The sequence below is a fragment of the Neolamprologus brichardi genome, chromosome 3 (assembly GCF_056152115.1).
Source record: "Neolamprologus brichardi isolate AB-2024 chromosome 3, ASM5615211v1, whole genome shotgun sequence".
Lineage (NCBI taxonomy): Eukaryota > Metazoa > Chordata > Actinopteri > Cichliformes > Cichlidae > Neolamprologus > Neolamprologus brichardi.
In genome coordinates, this window is record NC_142106.1 from 59613625 (window position 1) to 59638053 (window position 24429).

At 41.7% G+C, this 24429-nt stretch overlaps 1 protein-coding gene across 8 annotated transcripts in view; it reads right to left on the reverse strand.

The window, feature by feature from the left end:
• LOC118453432 (protein NLRC3-like) overlaps positions 1-24429 on the reverse strand; it is an 815502-nt gene that overhangs the window by 121892 nt on the left and 669181 nt on the right. The window contains exon 3 of one of the 8 annotated variants that reach the window (XM_087837963.1): positions 22945-22955. The exons of 6 other annotated variants lie outside the window; for them this stretch is intronic. In XM_087837963.1, the coding sequence (XP_087694089.1) occupies positions 22945-22955 (11 nt within the window). Of the gene's footprint in view, positions 1-21819; positions 22355-22944; positions 22956-24429 lie in introns of those variants that run through there. One more of the 8 variants, XM_087837979.1, reaches the window with a different exon arrangement.

Sequence of the window (24429 nt, forward strand, 5' to 3'; positions counted from 1 at the left end):
TTTAACCAGACTAGATCTTTGTTTTTCTACATTTCTGTGTCATGTTCCTGTTCCACACAGGTGCATACTGTGGAAATCTCTGTGGCCATGTAGTGGTGAGGTTTAGGGTATCGAAAACCGGTTCTTGTTGAGATTCCGCTCCGGACCCGTGAATCTCAACCCAGCAGCAGCGGTAACGTTTGCAAGTCCTCTACCGTTAATGCGGCAGGTAAATAATCAACTAACAGTGCATATTATGTTAGCGCAATCTGCCTTATTACAAAACCTGCCATTATTGTGCATTTAGGTGACCATGATGAGAGAGACAGACAGAGTCTGGATGGCAGTTCTCACTGCAGTCTACCGGTAGCGTCTCCTTTCAGGCCAGGATAGACGAATGTCACAGAGCAGTAGTGATGTGACGTTCTGTATCGAGGCTTCAGAGCTTGTGTCGAGTAATGGAGGCGGCGTTTCCATGATGCGCGTATCGAGGCTTGCTTCATTTATGGGAGGAGCTGAAAATGATGACGTCCGAAGCCTCGCTGCCCGGCTGTACCACGTGACTGGTTCATGAAGTGGTTCGAACTTTGCCGCGAGCTATGACAGCGATATAAACCCCTCAGACTTCATTCAAAATGTGGGTGTTTGATGGAGAGTTGTGGTTAGTGAGAGTTTGGAGACAGTTTGGGGGTTTATGAGAGTGAGGAGAGAAAGTCAGGAGAGAATGGAGCCAGCTTAGAAGAAGAGGAGGATGTCCTCCCCTGTGTGGGAACATTTTGAACTTATTCCTCCCAACAAGGTATGTAAATTTCTACAGAAGATGTATTTTCATAATACTGATGGTGCAATACAATATATGTTAAGCTGTCGTTACTTTTGTACAAGGTGAAGTGTTTGCTATGTGCCAGGGAGCTGGCATATAACAACAACACCTCATCCATGCTTAGGCACTACAGAGCTTTGCATGAGAATAAGGGGAACACCGATTGTGGAGCAAGACCAGGTGAGCCATCAAATGCCATGATAATATAGCATGCAGTAATGTTACTAAATGATATAACAATATTATACAACTGTAATAAGTTACGTGTGTGATATTTATATTTGTGCTTTGTTTTTGTTGTCTTTCCTCAGGAGAACAATCTCAAATAGATGAAGACCTGGTTAACATGGTGATTGAGGACTCGATGACTAGATCTCACCCTGGGTCAACACATCTGAATCAAATCATTGGTTCTTTACCAGGCCTCTGGAGAACTTCAAGACATGTTGAGAAGGTAATTTATCCATTTAAATCAGCTGTGATGGATCAAGGACTAAAACCTGCAGGGACACCAGCCCTCGTGGACTGGGATTGGGGACCCCTGCTTTAAATGGACTGACCAACTTGTTACCTTGGATGGTTTTAGAGGTCTGGACACTGAGTGAATCAATTGAAGCATTATCAGCTGAAATGCAACTAATCTCTATTACACTTGATGTAACTGAACTCTGGCCTTGAGCACCAGTCCAACACAGCGCTTTACTAAACACTTTAAGGCTCATGTAGCCCCATTCTTTCAGATTGCACAGCTGCCTCGTGGTTTTCGTCACATGTTTGTGTTTTGTTGCCCACAGATGTGCATCGTAGTATAGTTTTGGATTTGGACTCAGATACTAACAGACAGAAACAAAGAGAAGCTGTCTTCTCTGAAGATGGTCTTCCTGGACTCGTGATGACACCAGAAGGTGAAGCACACGCGATGCGTTCACTGGTACACTTTGAGTTTGAGAGAACTGCACACAGATTCACTGTTTTGGAAACTAGAAAAACGTTCTTGTCATGAACTGGCTGTGTATGCAGGCAGGATAGGACCCAAATGCAGACTCATAGGTGGGACGTTAACTTAATATAACACAGCTTTATTTGCTGAATGGAAAAAGTAATACTAAACTAAACTCACAGAGAAAAACACAAAGAATAACACAGCCTTTAGAAACAAGGATGAACACAACAGACAGAAGCAAACAGAGGGCTTCAATACACAACACAATGATGAGGGAACAGAAAAGACACAGGGAACACAGCTGAGGCCAATTAGACACAACGAGACCAGGGAAACAAGATGAAACACACTGAACGAGAATGCAAGACTTTCACAATAAAACAGGAAACAAAGAAACACAATACTGACAAGTGAGCTTGACAGGGGAGTGGAGGAAAGGCAAACGAGAGGGAGCGAGGGAGCACAAGAAAGAGGAGACAAGAGAGACACGACGGGCTGGGGAAACAGAATGGAACACAAGGACTCACACAAACACACATTAACACAAACACACATTAACACAGACACACACAGAGATACACAGAGGGCAAGGAATAATCAAGGAACTAAACAGGAAATATAAGAAACACAAAGCAGCATAACTAAGACTGTAAATGAACCAGAACATAAACCATAATACAAAACACAGAAACCCACAGTGTTGGGTCAAAGGGACCCAGAACCATCACAGTACTTTTCTTTGCTCTTCACTGTTTGAGTGCAAACAGACTCCACGTTAAACTATGACAGCACCGTCCCTGCTGCTGCTGTCAGACCTTTTATTCACTCACTGCTCGCTAGTGTTTCTAATGAGTTTTACTCATCCATGAGAGTTTAAAGCTTGCACTTACAAGCAATGTTCCCTCTAATTTTTCATGTGTCTGAACGAACACGCAAACTCCCTGAGCGGTACACTGTGAGCGACATTAGACGTGTGCACTGTAGTCACGCCAGCATCGAATCCATCCAAGTTACATGTTTATTAAAATAATCAAATTACAGCATTTATGTTAGACTACTTTTAATTAACTGCTTTAGCCCACTTACAATGAAAATTAAAAACAATCTTGTTCATGACCTGTGTAGTATGTTAACACTATTGGAAGGAAAAATGACTTGAACTCCAATTTTGAAAACACAACTTTCTTTATTTTTTTTTTTTATAAAGCTCTGACTTGTATTATGAGTGTGTGGTCTGGGAGAGAGTCTGTAACTCTGTCTGCAAAATAAAGTAAATAATGACCAATTTTGGGCAATTAATTATATAGTTACTTCTTCAAAAAAGTAACTGAGTTATGCAACAAAGGTTTTTGCAGCTGTTTACCTAAAATTGCAGCCAAGGCGTTTTTTTTAAATAAACATTTCAAACTATTTACAGAACAATCAGCTGTTCTGCATCAAATCTGATGCCACAAAAATTATTTGTGCCACTCCAAAAATAATTTCTGTCCACTATGAGATGAATAACAACAACAGCCTGATACCTGCAGGCCTGACAGCAGCAGATGTATCACTGCTGTAACACCTGTAACATTCAGCAGTCGCCTCATTGTTCTGACACACACAACAAAACTATAGGGCTTTGGAGCGTGATGTCACGGGGGTGGGCGTGGAAAGGATTTTGGCCTGATCCGCCATGTTCGGGGTCTAAGCGCAAGCGACGAAGGAGCGAAGGCACACACAACAGCCACAGTTTGTTCTTGCTGTGTGGTCCGCTGCAATGTTCATTGCACGACTGGCAAGAGAATAAGCTTGAAAATGGTTTATCTTTTCATTCTTTCCCAACCTGGAAGCAACATGAGGCAGCTCGTGTATCGATGTTAGCAAACGAAGGCGTCTAGCCTGGATAGCAGCTGTGAGACGAGCTGATATCCAGTTCTCTTCCATCTCCAAATATCTGTTGGTGCTCCAGACATTTTCATTTTGGTAAGTTCTAAATATGTTCATATCACTCTTTATAGCCTATTAGTTTTATTTTCGATGCACTCTGAGCTCATAGCAAATTAGAACAAACATCCTACTGAGTGATTTTGCAGAACTACCTTCTATTTATAGAGATGCTAATTATTTGGCATCATTGCAGCAAACCAGCCTATGAAATGGATGAAACATCATGACTGAGTTCCAGCGCTACACAAAGGACCTGCTTCAAACATACCACCATGCCAATCAGATTACTTCTTCCATGTGAGGGTGAAGAGGTGACCCTTCTGGATAAGATGGTGAAGGTTTGCTGCATTTCGTGAACAGTGTGGTAGTAAAACCAGGGAAAAATGAAACCTGCTCCTGTTAAATATTCTTAAGTCTTTTGCTGTATAAATAGCGGTATTTTTTCAAAAGATACAGTAATTAAAGTAATATTAGTAGTGGGTGATATCATGTAAACACTGTCATGATTTTATGTAAACATTTTGTCACTTGTAAACTATAAATGATATGGATTCTACACTGTAACTGATGTGATGTTCTATAAAGTGTTTTTAATAATAAAAAAAGGCAAACATTAGTTTGTTTCTTTATTCAATTTTTGAACAGTGGGACTCAGTCAGTACATATTCAGTAAATGCAAATTATTTACACGGCAGTGCACTACAGGCATAAATCTAGACCCCTAGATAAAACATTATGGCATTATAGCAGTGACAACTCCTCCACAGTAGCAGGTGGGATTTTTCTTTTTAGAGGCTCCTTTTACCTGTCAATACAGATGGTCTGTTTATGTTTTGATCAAGAGCCTTTTTTGGGCAGCTGAAGAGGAGAAGTCTATCTTATGGCCAACCTCTGGCTGTATCTTGGTCACATTACCCAGCAAAACCCAGCATGCAGGTTCATCTGTAACAGTCCTTGTGCCATGATCCGCACTGTTGCTTCTACATTAAACAGAAGAGCAGCGACATGGCTGCAGGTCTCCACGACTCCGGCCTTACAGGTGCAGTGGGCGGCTTCAACCTTCCCTGTGATGCTCACAGTGACCCACGGCTGCAATGCTGGTTCATTCAGTCTTTGAGAGTGCAGGACCTGAAACACACAAAGTTCATTTAAAGACAAGAACTGTGAGCCAAGGCAGACTACTTTATCATAAATGTAACAAAGTTTTTAGAAAGTTAGCACATACATGTAATTTTTCATTTCTTTATGTGTCCATCTATAGAAGGCTGCATGTTATAGTGTAAATCTGCCTGTTCTCTGTCAGAAACCTGCCTGCAGAAAATGAACCTAAAGTATGTAATGCAAGGATGTCATCACTTTAGAGATGGAGAAAGCATAAAGTGACAATTATGAATCACTTAATATGATAAGGAGGTTCTGCAGGTCATTAATCAATGTATAAAGTTTAAATAAAATGTATTTTTAGTGACACAGGATACAAATATGGAAGCAAGATGTATAATTAGAATTATTTATAATACATATGAATAAATCATTGCAATTTCTTTAACCATAGAGAATAACTAAATCCTTCAGGACAATGTCTCATCAATGCACTGAACTCACTATGTTATCCCTCTAACAGCCTCCACATGTTCTCACTGTAGTTTCCCCTCATGAATGAATTTATGCTGCACTAATGTGAATGTTTGCAGGGAAATCAAACGCATTTCACACGCAGTACTCGAGCTGACTTACCTTTGTTTGAATGACGACTTGTACGTGCTGACTCCACAGACAAGGTACGAAAATATGTCAGGCTACGTCAGGGTTCAGGGTTTCTACTCCACGGCCGTATTTCATACGAGTCCACATTTCCAATGCACGCTATTTTCTGCAAGTACCGCCGCTTCGCCTCTGGATGTAATTGGTCTCTATACCGTCCGTTTCTTTGGAGCTGCTTTTAGGCATCTTCTAATCGTCGTTCCAACACAGTGTGTTTGTTTTGATTCGTAGACCCCGAACATGGCCCCGCACTCCCACAATGCATTGCGGCGTGACGTCAACTCCAAAGCCCTATAGACCACACTACACACTAACTACACACTAACTACATACTAACTACACAAGATTTGCTCTAAATGTCTCAAATCTCTCACATCTCAAAACACCGCCATCACTCCGTTTCTTAACAACTAAATGCCATGTTTTGGTTGGTCGACATGGTACATTTTTTGACCAATAGGAAAGGGTGGGGGTTTTTGGTGTTGTTTTTGCTCACAGGCTTTCGAGCGTTTTCCTTATAAAACGCCGTTTTTACCGTTTCTTCCTGCAGTAAATATAAACAACGACAGTATTCAGGAAGAAAAACAAACATTGCAGATATTTTATCATAACTCTGGTTTTACGTGGCCGATCAACACAATTTAAAAACTGGTATAAAGTCCACACTTTTCCCATCAATTGTTCAGTCTGTCCTGCTCACATCTCCAATGGTTGTACACGTTGTCATTAACGTGGCTTCACTCCACATCAGCCGCTTTGCTAAAACACCGGCACATATTTACTTTAATTTCAATTCAGGTTAGAATTCTTTGTTTGTGCACAACACAGATTTTCTCTGTGCAGAGACCGTGCCAACAGTGCGCAGTTGTGGGAACATTGCTTACAAGGTGACTACCAATAAAAATGAGTGTGCTTCACTGTCAGAGCTACGGTGATTCAACCAGTAGGTCGAATGACTTGATAATAAAAATATTTGTTTGATGCTTTGCATTGAGGCGCATTGTTGAATTTTCAGGGACACAATAACCACAGATCAATTGTTCAAACTGAACATCAATTGTTCAAATTGAACTGAAGAAGCTTCTCGGATGAAGGTGAAACGTCTTCAAGTAACTTAAAGAAGTCCAGACGCTTTTCTTTGCAAGCTCCTTTGACCAATACTAATACTACTAATAATAATAATGTTAATTTAAGTAATTGTTTTCGACTGAACATCACATATAATGTAAGAGCAGTAAATTCAGGTTAGGTGCATTATCAGCATTTGGAGGAGCTCCTTATCCTTCTCTTTACTGCTCACCTCTTACAAAGTGTTCACACAGTTTGCTAGCCTCTTTCAGCCTGCTAGCTATGCTAACAAGTCTACTACACACACTTGACTCGGTCACATGACAGACAGCAGAGATAGCTGCTCTGCTAGCTAAGCTAACTCATGTTAAAGGTCAAAGAAATGAGGCGATGCTGCTGGGAGTTACGTCACAGACTAGCAGAATTTAGTTATTCAGCATAATATTTAATCCTTATTATCTGCTCCTCTCACCTCTGTTTACATCTGAAAACAAGAAAATTTAGCCAACAGTTTATTAGCTTTGGTGAAATTATGAACAGGTATCAGCGCGGTCACCTATACTGTCCTTTAATGCTAGAGCAGCAGGAACACCAGTTAATCTAAAATCTCCTTTTCTCTCTAAAAAAGTGACAGCAGACTGAGTCAAAGACAGAAACCTTATATAAACACCAAATATTCACTTCCTGATCCAGGATTCAAAGAGGATGTTGAACTTACTCATCTTCTTCCAATGAACGTCTTCACTCTGCAGCTCTCTGCTGTCTGGACCAGGTCTGTGTAGAAACAGAGAAAATCCTCTGCTTCTTCTCCGTCAGCAGTCGTCTGTGTCTGCAGGCTGCGTCAGATTAAACACTTTACACCAGCAAAGAGTCTGAAGCTCACAGGTCAAAGGTCAGCTGCCACACTGTATATAACAATTCACTTTTGAACAGTAGATAGCCTGTAGGCATCTCTGCAGTGATAAACAGTTTACACATTAAACACTGAACCATAAAAGAAGCTTAAGCTGCAGTTCACAGGTCAAAGTTCAGCTGCTGCACCCAGTTATGAGTTTTTTTTAATCATTAATCATGATCTTTTCCCTCTCAGCACTTTCACTTGGCCTTGGGGTGTTTTGACTGACTACACTGTATTTTTAAAATGTTGTAAATAAATTGGGAGTTAGGGCTGGGCAATATGGCCTAAAATCCATATCGCGGTATAATTTGAAGCATGTGCGGTAACGATATATATCGCGATATATTCTTTTCTTCTGTATAACATATTTTCCACACTATAAGGCTTAAAATCCTTTAATTTTCTCAAAAATCAAGAGTGTGCCTTATGTATGAATTCTGGTTGTGCTTACTGACCTCGAACCGATTTTGGCTGCAGAAATCTGTTAAAAAACGTTTTAGTACAACTTTGGTAAGCCGCACTGCTTGATGGATTGTCAGAGCATTATGGCTGCCGTTGTGAGGAGCTTCGCGGAGTAATCTGGGTCCAAAACTCCGTCCGCTTCAGGTCCCAAAGTCAAACGAACACTGAGAGTTAAAAATGGTCTAAATTCTTTCATCTTTAATTAAATCATCAGCGTTGCTGCTTTACCAAGTGTAACAATTAAGTTTAACATCCAGGCATCCATGAAAACAGAATTAATTAAATTTAACGGAGTTAGAAGTTAACAGGAAGTTACCTCGCTAGTTTCCACCTAAACATTTCATAGCATGTTCTGACTGAGAGATTTTTGAAAGCTATGTTAGCATAACATTAGCACAGTGAAGCTGGAGGATGAACACCAACTTTTCTTCCACTCGATAAAAGTTAACGTGAGGGATTCTGGTGGTCAGGGACAAATGCAATCGCATAGCAGGATGCTATACACGGGCCAAACTTCAGTCAGGAGAACAACTGAGATTATTCATCCACAATACGAGGTTAGTTATTAATATACTGCAACAACATGGGAACAGAACAGCTGCGACAGAATTCAACATTAATGAATCAATGTTACAGAAGTGGAGGAAGCGCAGTTTTTGGCTTTCCCTATATTTCAAAAGTGCTTCATCTCTTTGCTATGACTGTCGCCCGCCATAATTGCAGATGATAATTGTTGTAGCCACTGCGATGCTTTTGACCAAAAAAGGCGCAGCTTGATGACATTATCAACATGCGCTAACGTGATAGAGCGATATAGTCAGAGGCCCTTTCTCAATTCTAAGTACGCAAGTACGTACTCGCGTTCTCGGCGAGACCGGACTTGCCGAGACCGCACGGGAGTATGGACTCGCCGAGAATGCGAGCACGGACTCGCGCTTTGTACAATTGGAACGCCAGCATACTTGATGATGTCACAGGTCCGGAGTTTTTATTGCCGTCCCCTCTTAATTTAACTGTGAGTAATATGTTATGAAGCTTAACTTTAATCACAGCCAAACCGGTTTACTCAGGAACAAATAAAACACTGAAATAAACCAAACATTAACATTTAGAAGTGATCTAAGTGACTTATATATCATGTTTAACCTCAGTAGTGAAATCTCTATTAATAAAAATAGTGTACATACCTTAATAAAAACAAGCAGGTGAGATGTTAGAATGCTTTTATTTTTATTTTAGTGGACACTCAATACAATAGACAGCTGCTGGGGTTTGTTTAACCTGAGTAGCAAAAAGACCGTGGGGGGGTTGAAAATGATGTGCCGGGAGTCCGCTGTTCTCGCCGGCTCAAATGATCCTCGACCTCGCTGTCTGCTATTGAGCTGGTGGGTCACAGACGTCTCCGAAAACGTCGGAGTGCGTTTGGAAATATATGATATCTTGATAAATCGAGCAGATATTTGAAGTTTACACAGCTACATTCTCGCTTGAAATAACTTAAACGTTTATTTTGTGACCCAGAAAGAGTAATATTTAAAAGTTTTTAGCCCCGCTCGTCTGCCATTGCCGCGTTTGAGTTTTGGACGAAATGCATTCTGGGATATTTAGCTGTACCAAGTCCACACAAGTCACCACCGATGCATACTCGATAAAACGGGCGGAGCGAGAACTCGGCTTGATGCGTACTTCGAATTGGAACAGTACTTGGTCTCCGACTGATGACGTATCACGAGTAGACGAGAACGCAAATACGCACAAGTACGCATATTGAGAAAGGGCCAAAATCTCTGTCGTTGACCAAATTTAATCGATTCTATCGTATATCGTTTATATCACCCACCCCTACTGGGAGTGATTTGGTTGTATTGGTTTGTTTTTTGGTTTTATGTTTCCATGTAGATGAATGAAGACAGATTCACTCTTATCTTTTCAAAATGTCTATAAGGTAGAATAGGTCTATGCTTTTCTGCCTCTTCACAGATAATCCCAGTGATTTTCCCTTGGTCTGAAGTCTCACCTGATCTTGCGATATTGAGAGTCATCTGCCTTTGAGGCAGCTAACAAACAGTGTTCTCTAAACTCTTTAACTTTAATATACTTTGATAAATTTCAGATTTCTGAGCTCTGCTCTGACTCCGTGCCAGTAGCTCCTTAATATGACTTTAGTTTGATCAATAATTAACCTGCAGAAAGTTTCTGTTCCGACTCCACCACGCCGAGCAACCCTGAGAACAATTAATATGATGTGGGTGTGTCTGCAGGCTTCAGCACTGTGAGCATTAAACACAATAAAAGACTCACAAGTTCCTGCTCAAAGGTCAGCTGTCTTTAGATCAATCATTAACCTGCAGCAGGTTGTGGCCTGATGTGTTTGTAAGAGTTTCACTTTCAGGAGGAGAAGATTTAAACGAGTCACACAAACTACTGTGAACTACAATGTCTGTGACACACAATTTAGTGCAACCTGCATGAAATCTGACCTGAAGAAATCCAGTCTTCTGCCTGTTGTGGTTGTGACAGCTGCTCGTAGGAGAGTTTGTTTGTAGGAGGTGGAGATGTTCTCAGAACGAGTGCGTAATCGTCTCTTTGTGTAAACGCTAAAAGCTGTGAGCCAAAACTCTCTGCTCTGAAACTCTTCACTCAGTCCTCACGCTGAGAGTTTAGAGGCTGAACTTCTTGTTCCTCCATAACACTGTTTTCATGAAACAACAGAAATGAGCTTCTGTTTCTCAGCAGTGCGCACACAGAGAGCCACTCCTCTCTGCTCAGTCTGAACAAATCAAAGTGAAACGTCAGTGAAAACACAGCTGCTGATCAAACTGTGTCAGATTAATGCCTCAATGTTTCACTGTGAGGTTAAAAAATACATAAAAATGATTTAAAGAAGTAGGAGGCAGATTTTCACAATAAGAGCACTTTGTTTTTAATTCAGTTAATGTCAAACTGTCATCTCTCATGAAACACAGAGAGACTCAGAACATCTGGAACATCTGCACTTTGACCCAAACTGTTATAGCCAGGGTATTTTCTACATATTTCTTATGTTGGACCTGTTTGAACTGGAACAACCTGTAATCATCTGTAAATGGTGTGAGGCAAACTGAGGCCACCTACAGGGCAGCTGGGGAACAGCAGGGATCTGAAATCATATGAGATGTTAGTGAGTGAGAAGAACAAACGGACTTAAGGTGGCTCGAAGTGATCAAAGTTGATCTAAAACAGAAGATAAATCCACTGATTCTTTGTAAAGTTCATCTGCTGCTCACATGAATCCATGAAAGATTTATTTCACTGAATGTTTCTTCAAAGCTCATTTCAACCTGTTGAAGTCATGAATGAAAGTGCAGACTGAGAGTGGATCACATGATGTTTAAGGTGTGTCATGTGACACGTTCAGTATTGTCACACATGTCTAGATTGTCCCTGATATCATAACTGCTCAAACACTGATGATTATATTTGAAGAATTATTACTGATGGCAGCAAAGTTTGAATGGAGCTCTCTGGAGGTCAAAGCACAAACTGCATGATGTCACTGTAACCACCACAGTGACAGGAAGTGTTTTTAAATGATGAAATATGTCAGTGATGCTGATAGTGTGTTCATCACAGACATTCAGGCTTCATGTTGACATGAATCAAAGTAAAAGCAGAGAAACTGGAATGAATCAGGTGTTTTTACCTGGTGTAAATGGCAACACATTAAAGGTGTATAGACAGTAGAGATGTTTTAAAAATCATTAAGAACAGTTCAGTAGCAGCGCCTCGCTCGTCACTTCTCACGGTAGATGACTTTAAACTAGGGCCTGATGTTAGCTACATCCACATTATTAATGACTTGTATTTTCCGAAGGTGTTGTTGGCGAGGAATTGTGTAATTATAAGAGCACCGAGGCGTATAATTACCTGCACAGCAACAACATTGATAAAGTACTGCTCAACAAACAAGACGACTTTATTTTTCTTAAAGCAGCTGTAGAGCCGAGCCAGAGCGCTAATCAAGCTAAACACTTAGCATGGCTAATGCTAAGAGAAAGTGGAGTAGTGGAGACAGTCGGCTGTTCCTGTATCGCCGGATTACTGAAATCATGTAGTCATGCTGCTGTTCTGTGGAGGGTATTTCACTTATCTGGATATCACAATGTTTAAATGACTGAAACAGAAACACTGGACTGGTCAAAGGCTGACTGGGGAGTCACGCTACTGCCATCTAGCCAAGTATTACATGGAGCACTGTTTACTGTTTACATGTCAAAGCCACTCGTTAACTTTGTGTGGGCTGTATGCTGCACAATCACAGGTTAAATACACCACTTTATTTGAAGACATCTGTAGCACTGCCTCAGTTCTGGATGTTTCCACAGACTCCTCTGTGCACCTAAAGAAAAGGTCAAAGGTCAGCAGCACATGTAGTTGGGACAATTCTTCATTTACAAACAACAGTCGCACAAACTACACAATTATTTTCCTCCAATGACGACTTTTCACTTGCAGAAATGGTCCTGTGTGATTTCTAGGCTGTGATATAAAAACTAGTTCCTAATGGCAGCGATTCACTCAGTAAACATGTGTTTCCTTCACCAACCTCACACACAGATCCAATAAGATCAGGAAGTGGGCAGTATAGTACAATATGTGTTATTTTGTACTGTACTGCCCAAACTAAAGATCTGCTGAAGTGTTGGAAATGATTCAGATGTTTATTTTGGACGATATAGCAGATCATTGTAGAACTAGAAATTGTAGAAAAAGTCCAACCAATGAACATCAGCAATCCACTGATTTACTGACTTTGCATCCATCAAATCCTGTTAGATGTTTGGATTGTTTTTCCTTCACAGCTTTGTGATGAAGGCTAAAGAACAGAGATATGAACTATTGCCAATATGAATGCTGATGGCATGACGTGGGCATAGACCCACCAAAGCAACACTCAGCTCATCTCATTCCAGGCGCTTGTCTGCTGGAGACCATGAGCCTTGTTAGTCACACATTAGCACCGTGGTAGGAAACAGCCTCCATCATTTCATTAGATCTGAATTTGGACTGTTTCCCTCTGGATGAACCAAGTCTGTCAAATCTATTGATCCAACACAAACTATCAAACACATTGGCTCACAGTCAGATTGGCTTTGTATGGATGGTGTAACAGGGGGCTGGGAAAGGATGCTGAAAGCTGAATATAATACAGAACAATAACAGGACATATAATAATGTAGCAAACATGATCTTCAACAGGCACACTTCTATTATTCATGATCACAAACACAAAGAACTTGTGCAGCCCTGATATCAGCCCTAATATATGAGTGTGTTTGCCCAAAGATTGAAACAGCATCAACATGACAGCTGTAAGAAATCTTCTCTCAGCCTTGTTTGGCAGAAGATCCCTGCAACAAAGATTATAGCTGAAAGATGACGTGTGTAAAGTTTGCTCTTTGGGAGGGTTGAGGCTGTTTTTAGACCTTTGATAGTTTCCAATCCAGTTCTGAAAGACAGAAATAAAAACAACATCATTAAGATCAGATCATGGAGCTGTTTTCTGCCTTGTTTCTATCTTCACATTACAAGACTTTACTACAATAAAGATGCTAACATGTATCTGTAGCAACAACATCATTGAATCTAGAACAACTGGAGCCAAACCAGTGGCCTCTGCTGGGATCACTGGTGAGCCAACACTTCCTTGTTGGATGCAGATTTCAGGGCTTCCTTTTGCTCCTCCGTTATAACTGTTCTCTCTTCTCAACAAATGATGACACAAAGGAATCAGCAGTGACAAAGATGATGCTGAAGAGAAGCACACACTTCACACATATAACAGACCAGTCCAGTTACACACACCTCTGCTTGACATTAGGCCTCAAACAAAGACACAAAACACTAACTTGACTCTAAATAGAAGAAACGAGCAGCTTTTTCTGTTCTGTGCTTATTTATATTTGACACACATGCTTCTCTTTGTGCAAACACACATTGCACTATAAGGGTAACCTAGCACACAATGATTGGACAGCACAGTGATGATGCTGGGAGATCCTATACGAAGCAACACAGAAACACTGAGAACAAAACTTTAAACATTGATTATATTGAGATAAGCAGCCGACCCAGTCTAGATAAAGGCGAGCAGCTGGGACCGCTGCTGCACCAAAAACAGGTTTCAGTGTTTCCATGTGTGTGTGTGATGTCTTTACTTATACTGGTCAATAGACTTTAGTCAACACATTATTGAAAGGTGTTACACATGAAATAAAAACAGTGTTTCATCTTTATTCCTCTGAAGCAGCTGCATTATAACCAATCTGCTCCTTTGTGGCCATTTAAAACAGCCTTAAATAACTGTTGTTATATTTGTTGCAGTTTCTGCTCCTCTTGGACAGACGACTCTTGAAAAGACATTTTTGAATTTCAACTTTTAACTGGATAAATATCGGATATATAAACGTCTACAACAAACTGATTCCAGCTTCTACCTCATGATAGGAATGTTTTTGTGGCTCAAGATGACCTGATATCTTTCATGATGGAGACATTTGACACATGTTTCACATATTATAGACCAACAAGTTATTCATAGCAGTTTAAATACGGGGAGTCACTTTTGGGCCCAGCAGATAAAACAGAGCCAATATTTCCTTCTTTGTTTAAGTGACGTGTGTCACAGATGTGACCTAGTAAAGTGTAGCTGAACATTAGTAACGTTATTAACACTCTCAGCTCGTCCTTGTTCCAGACCTGAAGATCCTCTTCTTTCATTCAGCAGCAGCTTCAGGTCTCTGATGGTCCAGGGCTTGTTGTTGGGAAACAGCCCTGCTGGGATGATGGTGTCCTCACAGAAACAGTCAGTGATGCTGTTGATCTCCATCACAGAGCACGTCCCAGTCTGCAGTCTCAGTCCTGCAGGGCCTCGCTGGCTTCCTGACTCCACCCAGTCAACAACAGGAAGTGTTTGAAGTGCAGGAACAAACTGAGGCTGTGGTCAAACAGGAGTTTTTATCTCCTCGCTCTGACTCTCACTGCGGCCCCGCTGCTGTGTCAACATGTGTTTGTGCTAAACAATGATGGAAAGTGTTATAAATGACTTGTTGGCCTCTGATCTGTCACAAACAGCTGAAACGTGTCTCTCATGAGTCACATGAAGGTTTTTGACAGAAAGGACAAAAAGTAGCTGCAGTCAGTTTGTGTCATTTTTATATTTATTCATCTGGGAGAAAAATCTGAGGAACATTAAAATGTGTTTTTCAACAGAGACAAGAACATAAATATAACAGAACAGGTAAATGAACATATTTCAAGTAAACAGCTGGACTGATCAGGTCCAAACACACAGTGATAAACTTGTCAAACAGCTGTCATATCTTTATATATAAGCTCTTTATAAATCCTGTTCACTGCAGTCTGTTTACTAATAATGTCAAACTGTTAGAAACACAGAAACATCAGAATCGTCTTTGTTCACATAAACCTGTCTGGGATCCTTTGTTGTTCTTTTGATGCAGAGTTACATTATTATTACATTATATATTTATAAATATAAAGAGTTATTTCAGAGTCTCATCAGTTTTCCTACATGTCTTTATTGAACACATCAGCAGGGCTGAAGCTCTCATGTTAAACACACACTGATCTATGGACACGTTCATGTGTTTCTAACAGAACCAGGCTGTTATCAGCCCTGCACTAACATTATGTCACACACACTGAATATAACAGTGACAGTTTACATCATCACACAATCAGCTGTGATTGTTTCACTGTCATCAAACTAGTCAACAGGAAGTAGAATCAATAGAAACCAATCATTTACTGACAGCATGTCTGATGGAAATAAGTGCAGATTATGTATGAAGTATAACTGCACACAGTAACTGTATTACAATAAGGACTTAACAGCGCCCTCTGCTGGAGTGTTTCAGTACTGCGTTAACTAGAATACACCACCTCCTCCTCCTCCTCACACCACCTGCTACAGCTCTACTCTTCTATGACTACAGTCATCCACAGCACTGATGTGAGGTCACATGGTTCATATGTAAGGAGCACAGAGACGTCCTAGCAGCTGACCTCAGGTCAGTTTAATGACTGTGAGCAGCAGCTGTGTTATTGTCACTGTGACAGGGAGACACTCTCAGACACAGCGCTCATGTCAGCTTGTTCTCATGCAGGAGGATCAGGAGCTCCATGTTTGTCTTTCTGTTTGAATCATGATGTGTTTGTGCCATCAGAGTCTGTCATGAGTACTCAGGGTTTCACAGCAGCTCTTCTGAATGCTGACGAGGACTCCAACCTCATGTTTCACCTCTCTGAGCTTCTGATGTCTGTGAACACTCGTGTTTCTTCTCTGGGCTCATCTGGACAAAAACACCTTTCTGTGTTTGGCTCCAGCCTCATTCTGACTGACAGGAAGTGTGTTATCCATGAGCTGCACTTCTGTGAGAAAGTTTCCTGCTGTGTTTCCTGTCTGTGGACAAACACGAGTGTTTCAGCTGAGGACTTGGTTCCTTCCACCTGTCCATACAGGACATCACGCTGTCTTTTCTCTTTAAATGCAGCTCCGGGTCCTTCCACGTGCTACTCTGTATTTGTGCAGTTTGTAGTGTGTCCTGGGAAACGTAGCACACATGGTGTTCTTCTGCTGTTTCCTCCTTTCACTGAGTGTGAAACACTGATGCTGTGCTGTTGTTTGATTTCTCTGACTCGTGTATTATGAACTAAATGTATCCTGATACACACAGAGATGGATGAGCAGAGGTCACATGGTGAAAGAACAAACATGGAGTCTTTGATTTATTTAGATATTTATGATGAATGCAAACAAACCCTGACACTGAACCATCGTCCAGCTTTCACAGAACAAACCTGATCACATGACCTTGCTGACCCAAACAGTGAAAAGCTCCATGGCAACAACAACAAACAGCCTCACATATGTTAACAGAGGCTGTTAGAAGCACAGAGTCTTTACAGTCTTTCTCCTGTTTGTACACAGATCTCTGCACATCTTCATCACAGTTACTCACAGACGTGCAGAGTGTGTGGATATCAAAGCTAAGTTTCCACCATGTTTGTAGTCTGTACTGGGACTCATGGAGCATCTCTCTATGAGCACTCAGTGCTTTAAACAGTGAGTCCCAGTTTAACCAGCAGCCTTCACACCACACATCACACAGACATGGAAACTTCAAACCCTCAGACTGAAGACACCATCAGAAATAAATAGATTGTGATGAAGATGAAGAACTGGAACAGTTTGCTGTGGTTTCTTCTGTTCCTGTCAGAAATAAGAGTCTGGCAGCACTTTGCTCTCCTTCCACATGTTTAAGGAGGAAGTGAAGAAGAGCGAGTGAGTCGTCTTCCTCTGTGGGCCCAACATCAGTATCTGCCTTTTTTCTTTAGAGGGACATAGATCTGACGGTCATCAGCATAAAAGTGGAAAGCAATGCCGTGCTTTCTCAGTACAGAACCAAGAGGAAGCACATATAAAGAGAAGAGGAGGGGGCCTAGAACTGAGCCCTGTTGGACACCACACAAGAGGATGACACAAAAAGTTTGCCCCGCCAAGTAGGACCTGAACCACTCAAGCGCTGTGCCCCTAATGCCCACCCAGTGCTCCAAACGAGAGAATAAAATGGCATAATCCACTGTATCAAACGCAGCTGTCAAATCTAAAAGCACAAGAACAACACAGTCCAGCATCAGTCGCTAAAAATATGTCATTAAAAACTTTTAAAAGGGCCGATTCAATGAAAAGGTGAAAGGGTTTAAAACCATGATTGGAAAACGTTTTGCTTTTCCAGGAAGGCCGTTATTTGGCTGTAAACTGTAAACTACCTTTTCCAGAAGTTTGGAAAGAAAAGGTAGTTTGGAGATAGACCTGTAATTTGCAAGAACCGTAGGATCAAGAGCAGGTTTTTTAATCAGGGGTTTGACTACTGCATGTTTAAAATCTTTAGGGACAACACCTGACATCAGACTATGGTTTACCAGCTCAAGAACCAAAGGACCAACTGTAGGTAACACCTCTTTTAAAAGTTGAGGAAGGACAGCATCATTTGGAGATCCTGCAGGCTTAAGATGACCAACAGTCTCCTTTAAAAAGGACAGAGTCACAGGCTCAAACCTGTCAAAGACAGCAAAGCAGGAAACAGAGACTGAGAGGTCATGAGCACAGGGAGAGATTTGAGCCCTTGTGGAGGAGACCTTCTCAATAAAAAAGTGTAAAAAGTTTTCACAGGCTTCTGATGAGGGCTCGATACAGTCAGTATGTGGTGCATTAAGAACAGAGTTAATAGTTTTAAATAAAACACGCGGGTTGTGACAGTTTGACAAAATACTGTCAGATAAGTGTTTTCTTTTGGCATTTTTTACTGTTCTTTGATACTGACGCCAACAGTCCTTCAGCATCTGGAACGACACTTCTAGTTTGTCCTTTTTCCACTTGCGCTCAGCTCGACGACAGTCGCGTCTGACAGCTCGGGTCATGTCGTTCAGATTGGCTCAGATTGGGGAACCATGGGGAACATAAATAACAACCAGGCCATCAGCAATTCTACCCCCAGCTCTAAAACCTACATAATACACTATACATATAGTTATATAGGTTATAGTATGTTATATATAAACGTAGCTGAAGCAGTTTAATTTGTAGCTTCACGCTGCACTTCATATGTTTGTCCACCAGATGGCAGCACAGAGGCCTGTGTTGGAAAGCTTTGAGTAATGAAGCGTTTTCAATCCAAGCTTCAGAAAGCTTCATGTGGTCATTGTTGGGTTCAATATTGAGGAGGGGTAGAGGAGGTAATCAACTTTCAAAATAACAACACTGATCCGGCCAGGTGGAGTCAAACGATGATTTAATGCACGCGTGGGGGGACCACCGCCGTACGCAGACAGCGCCGATCCCCGACTTACAGAGCATAAGCAGATGCTTTATATACCATCAGGGCTTAAATTTAATACGCCCCTTCAACGACAATCAGATACAGGTCATACATAGGTTTCAAAACCACAAAGACTTTTAACACAGTTTAAAATAACATTGTCTCCGTCTCCACAGCAGATGCTTCCTGTCAGCCTTCTGACTTTCACTTCTCGTCTGGAACACCAGACCCACACCCTGCAAGAAACTGTTCCTCTTTTTGCAGAGACAATTTCGCAGTTGCAAGCAAACATGACTAACCTCTCACCTATAAATGAGTCTATCTACTGTGTGTGTGTGTGTGTGTGTGTGTGTGGGGCTCGACCTCACACGAACTTTGTCTTATGAGAAGAGAGGCCAATTCTCATGTGCTTAATAACCTAACTGAAACTATATCTGTAATATGTTGAATAAATGTTTTAATCAAATGAGTGCCCCTACTTCAAAGCTTAATAAAAAGATATAAATGACTAAAAGATAACAATGAATAACCTGGTTATTCAAATAGCATCCTCCCAACAGCTCCTCAAAGTACCTTTCACAAGCACGCTCTGCAAAAGCCTGCACTTCCTGTCTACTTTGGCACAGAGTGTACTCAGAGTTAGGCCTTTCAGAATCAGCACATACACATTTAAGATTATAACAAGCATTCAAAAGCATTTAAGATCATTGATTTAACTCAACAGTTTAACGTGGTTATAACTGCACCTGTAATAAAGGCTAATTGGGTACCAATATGTTTAAACATCTGAATGCAATATCAATGCTGTAGATTATGTTATTAATGTTAGTACTGCAATGGTAATGATGATGATTATTAACAATAGCAGTAAAATAGTTTCCCTAATCCCCACATCATCAAGGAAGCAACCAGGAAATATCTGCTGTGTGTAAAAACAGCAACACAAGAATCCAGAATGAAGACAAGAAACTCAAAGCTCACACACAAAACAGGTGGAGCTAATTTTGTGACGTGTTTCTGTAAAAACACCACAGAAGTGAATCATCAAAGTTTCCATGTGAGCTGATGATGCTGCTGCAGAGTTTCTGTGAACCTCCTGTGACCCCGCCTCCTCATACAGAGACATCTTATTGCTCTTCAAACTGCATCACGTGGACACATGTGATTGTGTATTGTAGTATTGATCCCAATGCTGGTATTAGTACTGGATCAATAACACTGGATGGATGCGTTCAGCATGGAGCCCCTGAGCTGTGTTACAGACAAACATGAAAACTGACAGGTCTGTGTCATTCACAGTCTGTAACACTTCTAAACAACAGAGGCTGACCCAAGTGCCTCAGAGCCAGGCACGCTCACATCACAGCTCTCTAAATAAGCCAGTTTCAAAATAAGAGCTGAAAGCTGTGTTTGCTTGTGTTAGCTTATTATTGTGGAGACTAACATTCAGTGATCATGTGTTCAGACTCATAATGATTACTCTCAGAAATCCTGATCTTTGTATTTACTGTGTGTTGGATCAATAACTGAGATTCATCGTATCACACAGCTGTGCTGCTGCTGCTGGTGATGTCAGCACATCTGGAACAATACGAGGTATCTGCTACCAGACTGAGCAGGACGTGAGACCTGTGGACTGTTTAAAGCTGTCCCTCCACAGCTCACTCAGACCTGATCCACACCTCAGTGATATTCTCTGACTTCCTCAGTAGAGACAGAAACCATTCAGATCTGGGACGATCAGCTGACTGATGATGTCACACAGACTGTGTTTTTCAGGAACAGTGATTCTGATGTGAGCCTGCTAGCTGACAGCAGACCTGATGAAACCACATGTTCACATCTGTGAGGACAGACTGGACTCTTTGACTGCACCTTGGTTCTCCTCAGAGGTCTGTACAGGAGCATGTCCACCCCCACTGAAGATCTCAGTCACTGTGAAACATAGAAAGCTGCTTGTGTAGCCTCTGCCTCACATGTAGATACAGCTACAGGTTTCTCTGTCAGTCAGACTGAAACAGTGTCCTGATGCTGCATCATTCAGCTCTGTGCCCCAGTCAGCATCACTGTGAGCTACCAGTGTCAGTGTTTCTGCCCTTTTCCTGTAACACTACACTCAGCACAGGCTCAGCTGCTATCCAGTGTTGGACTTTGGCTTCAGCTGCTGTGATAGATCCTCTAACATAGATCAGCTCTGCTACATGTTGTTAGATAAGTGCAGCTGCCTGTCATGTCCTGATGTTTCTCTGGCTCAGCAGCTTCTCCATCAGAGGTTCACATGGAGCTGATCCAGTATCTCCAGTAACTGTGTTCTGTGCCTCACTGGTTCATCCTTCTGTCTGTGTGACGTCAGTCAGATGTTGAAGTTAAACTCTGTAATCTTCACTGTGTCACAGAGTTCAGTGAGTCCCGTTATTCACAGTATCAATCAGATCATCAGAGAACAGCTGATCAGCAATCAGTGGTGCCAACAGCACCTCCTGTGGTGAGAGGATGCAATAATGCAATGTAGCATTTTTACACTCAACACTTGCAGTCATGGAAACTGTCTGTTGGATCTGTTTGACGTTGCTTTCTTGTGTTGCTTTCTTGGTTAGAGTTCCTCACAAATGTCCAGATTATTCTTCTAATGAGGCGTCGACCATGTTTTCAGTTCTTTGGAAGAAAACATCGCCCTTTGCCATCCTTACTTTTCTTTGACTTCTTCAAATGCAGCTGAACTCCAGCTGGTATTTTATTGGGCTTTGCAGCTGTTTCTGGTCATCAGTTCATTCCTGCAAACCTCTGAACCTGAACAACAATGATGCTGCATTGCTGGCTGATCCCAAAAGGTTGATTCTGTTCATCTGGACGTTTTCACAAACGTTTGCTCACTGATCAGGTGACTTCTTCAGTCTCAGCTGACTGCAGCTTTACAACCTTACAAACAGCACATTTGCACAATGACTGAAACCAGCAGCAGCAGCACCTGATATATATGATACTAATATAATACATATACATATATAATCCATACTAATGATGAAGGAACTGAGCTCACAGTCCATTGTTAATTCAGTGAACTACTCAGTTTATTTTGGGCCTCAGAAATGCTCACTCTGTTTGTACATCACTGTCAGCAATAGACTCATTCTGCTGTGTGGACAGGAACACATGTGACATCACTTCCTGTTTGTTTGTGACTGAAGAGGAAGAAGTTTACAAGGAATCATTTAGAAGAGTTTCAAACATCAACTGATTGAATCCATGAATCTGAAAACGTGTTTGTGAGTGAAAGAGACAGACATGTACAGACTGAACTATCTGTTCAACAGTCAGAGTGTTTCTGTAACAGGAGACACTCTTTACACCCCACTCAGCACAGGGACACTGAGGAACCAGGAAACCTGAACATAAACCCAGGATAAAGAGTTTGAGTGAATGTGGTGTTGAAGGTGTGGAGGTGGATCAGAGTGTCAGAGGAGACTCTGTAGAAGGACAGAGTGCCAGCAGGACAGTCCACATACACTGCTGCTCTGTTAGAGACAGAGGAGGAGGAGGAGGAGGAGGAGAAGGAGGAGGAGGAGGAGGAGGAGATGGATGTTTTTCTGTTATTGTGCCAGACATAACGAGGACCATCACTGTAGCAGTCCAGACTCCAGGACTGATCATTGAATCCACACCAACAGTCATTACTTTTTCCTTTCCTTCTGATGCTTCTGTAACTCACTGATACACAAACATTTCCTCTCCACTCGACCTCCCAGTAATAGCGACCAGTCAGACCATCTCTACACAGCAGCTGATAAACATCAAATCTGTCTGGATGATCAGGATATGACTGAACCTCCTCCACATGTGTCACCTTCCTGTTGTTGTCAGACAGTTGGAGCCATTTGTTCACTGTGTTTGTGTCGATTGTGAGTTGACAGGAATCTGATGGAGAGAACAAACACAATCCAGCTGCAGTTATTGATCCATCATCTGTTCATTGATTGAAACTTTGATGATGACTCCTGACATGATGAAGATGGTTGAATGTGTGCTGCTTTGTTTTCATGAATCCCATTAAAAACACACTTACACTTCCTCAGACCTGGTCTCAACCATCGGACTCCAGCAGGCTCCACCCTGAAAGGAGGAGGGGGGTCAGAGCAGCACAGTCAGCATGCACACATGGACATTACATGGCTCTCATACACACACTGTTACACACTGAGCTCAAAGCTCGGCTCCACTGTTTTATTCAAAGAAATCTACATTTATTTATCAGCACATTTAAAAACAGGTTGAGCCAAAGTGCTGCACAGAGTAGAGAGAAAATAGGAAACATACACAGTAATTACTATAAAGACTCGTCACAATTGAAAGCTACAGAGTACAAATGTGTTTCCAACCGGGTTTTAAAAATGTCGAGTGTTGGTGACGACCTGATGTGAAGGGCGACTGTTCCAGAGTTTGGCTGCAGCGATCGATAAAGCTCACCTCTGTTTTTACGTCTAGTTCTGGTCAGAAGCTACTTATCTGCAGACCTGAGGGCTCGACTTGGATTATTTTGTTAAAGAGAGATAAGATGGAGCCAATCACTCAGAGATTTAAAGACAAACAACCAGATCTGGAAGTGGATTCTACCATGTACTGGTAACCAGTGGAAAAAGCTGGAAAAAGCTGGTGATGGGTCGTCTAGCACAGACCCACCGCTGGAACCAGACAATTCATGAGGGAGAGAACTGTGACAGCGCCGTTCCTTCACTTGACCTCAGTCGCTCTCGTCTGCTCCCTCGTAACACTGCTCTTTATTGAGGTTACATGAATATGCATAAGTTCATTAACATGTGACGTCTTACACAGGTATGAACAAAGAGTACCAGTCTGTGCATAGTGTAGGTATGTGTGTGTGTGTGTGTGTGTGTGTGTGTGTGTTCCAGATGTGACCCTGTGACCCCAAAGCTGGTGCTAAGAGTCCAGTGGTCCCCCTAACAAAGGGCTTTTATACTTAACCAGACACAGAGTAGGTGTCCTCCTACACCAGGGGTCTCAAACTCGCGGCCCGTGGGCCAATTGCGGCCCGCAGGACGATAGTTTTTGGCCCCCACCTTAATATAAAAATTTAATGTTAGTTTGATAATGTATGACACTTTACAGTGTTGTGTGCGGAGCTGAATTAACCCACCAATCAGGGTGGGATATGGATCTCAGGGGACACCAGCCGGGCTTGATGCAAGCAGGGAAACATTTCTCAATGAGTAAAAGTTACAGCAGCGTTGCCCTGGAGTGTTTCTTTCTTTTCTGTGCCTGGCTGGCTTCCTCCTTTCTATTGGGCAAACGCGGCCATTCGCCCCAGCGCGCTGCATTCACAACACTTCAAAAAAAGTTGTTTTTTTTTAAGTTGCTGCCCAGCAGGACATTATACGTATATAGATTTATACACACATCAGTGGGATTTTTAGTTATTTTTTCACAGAGAGAGATCTCATATTAACTCTCAAGGTGATGCGTAGGCGGCGGGATAAAAGAAAAGCAATGAACTCAATGCAGCTCAATTTAGTCTACAGTCACATAGCGACACCTGTTCATCGGCAATAACAGTCCCCGGTAACCCGGACTAATTATAGTGTCGCACCGTAATTTGTGGGTCGATGTTTTTTATTTGCATCACTCCGTTTGCATTGCAGCATACATGAACATTACATATTACATT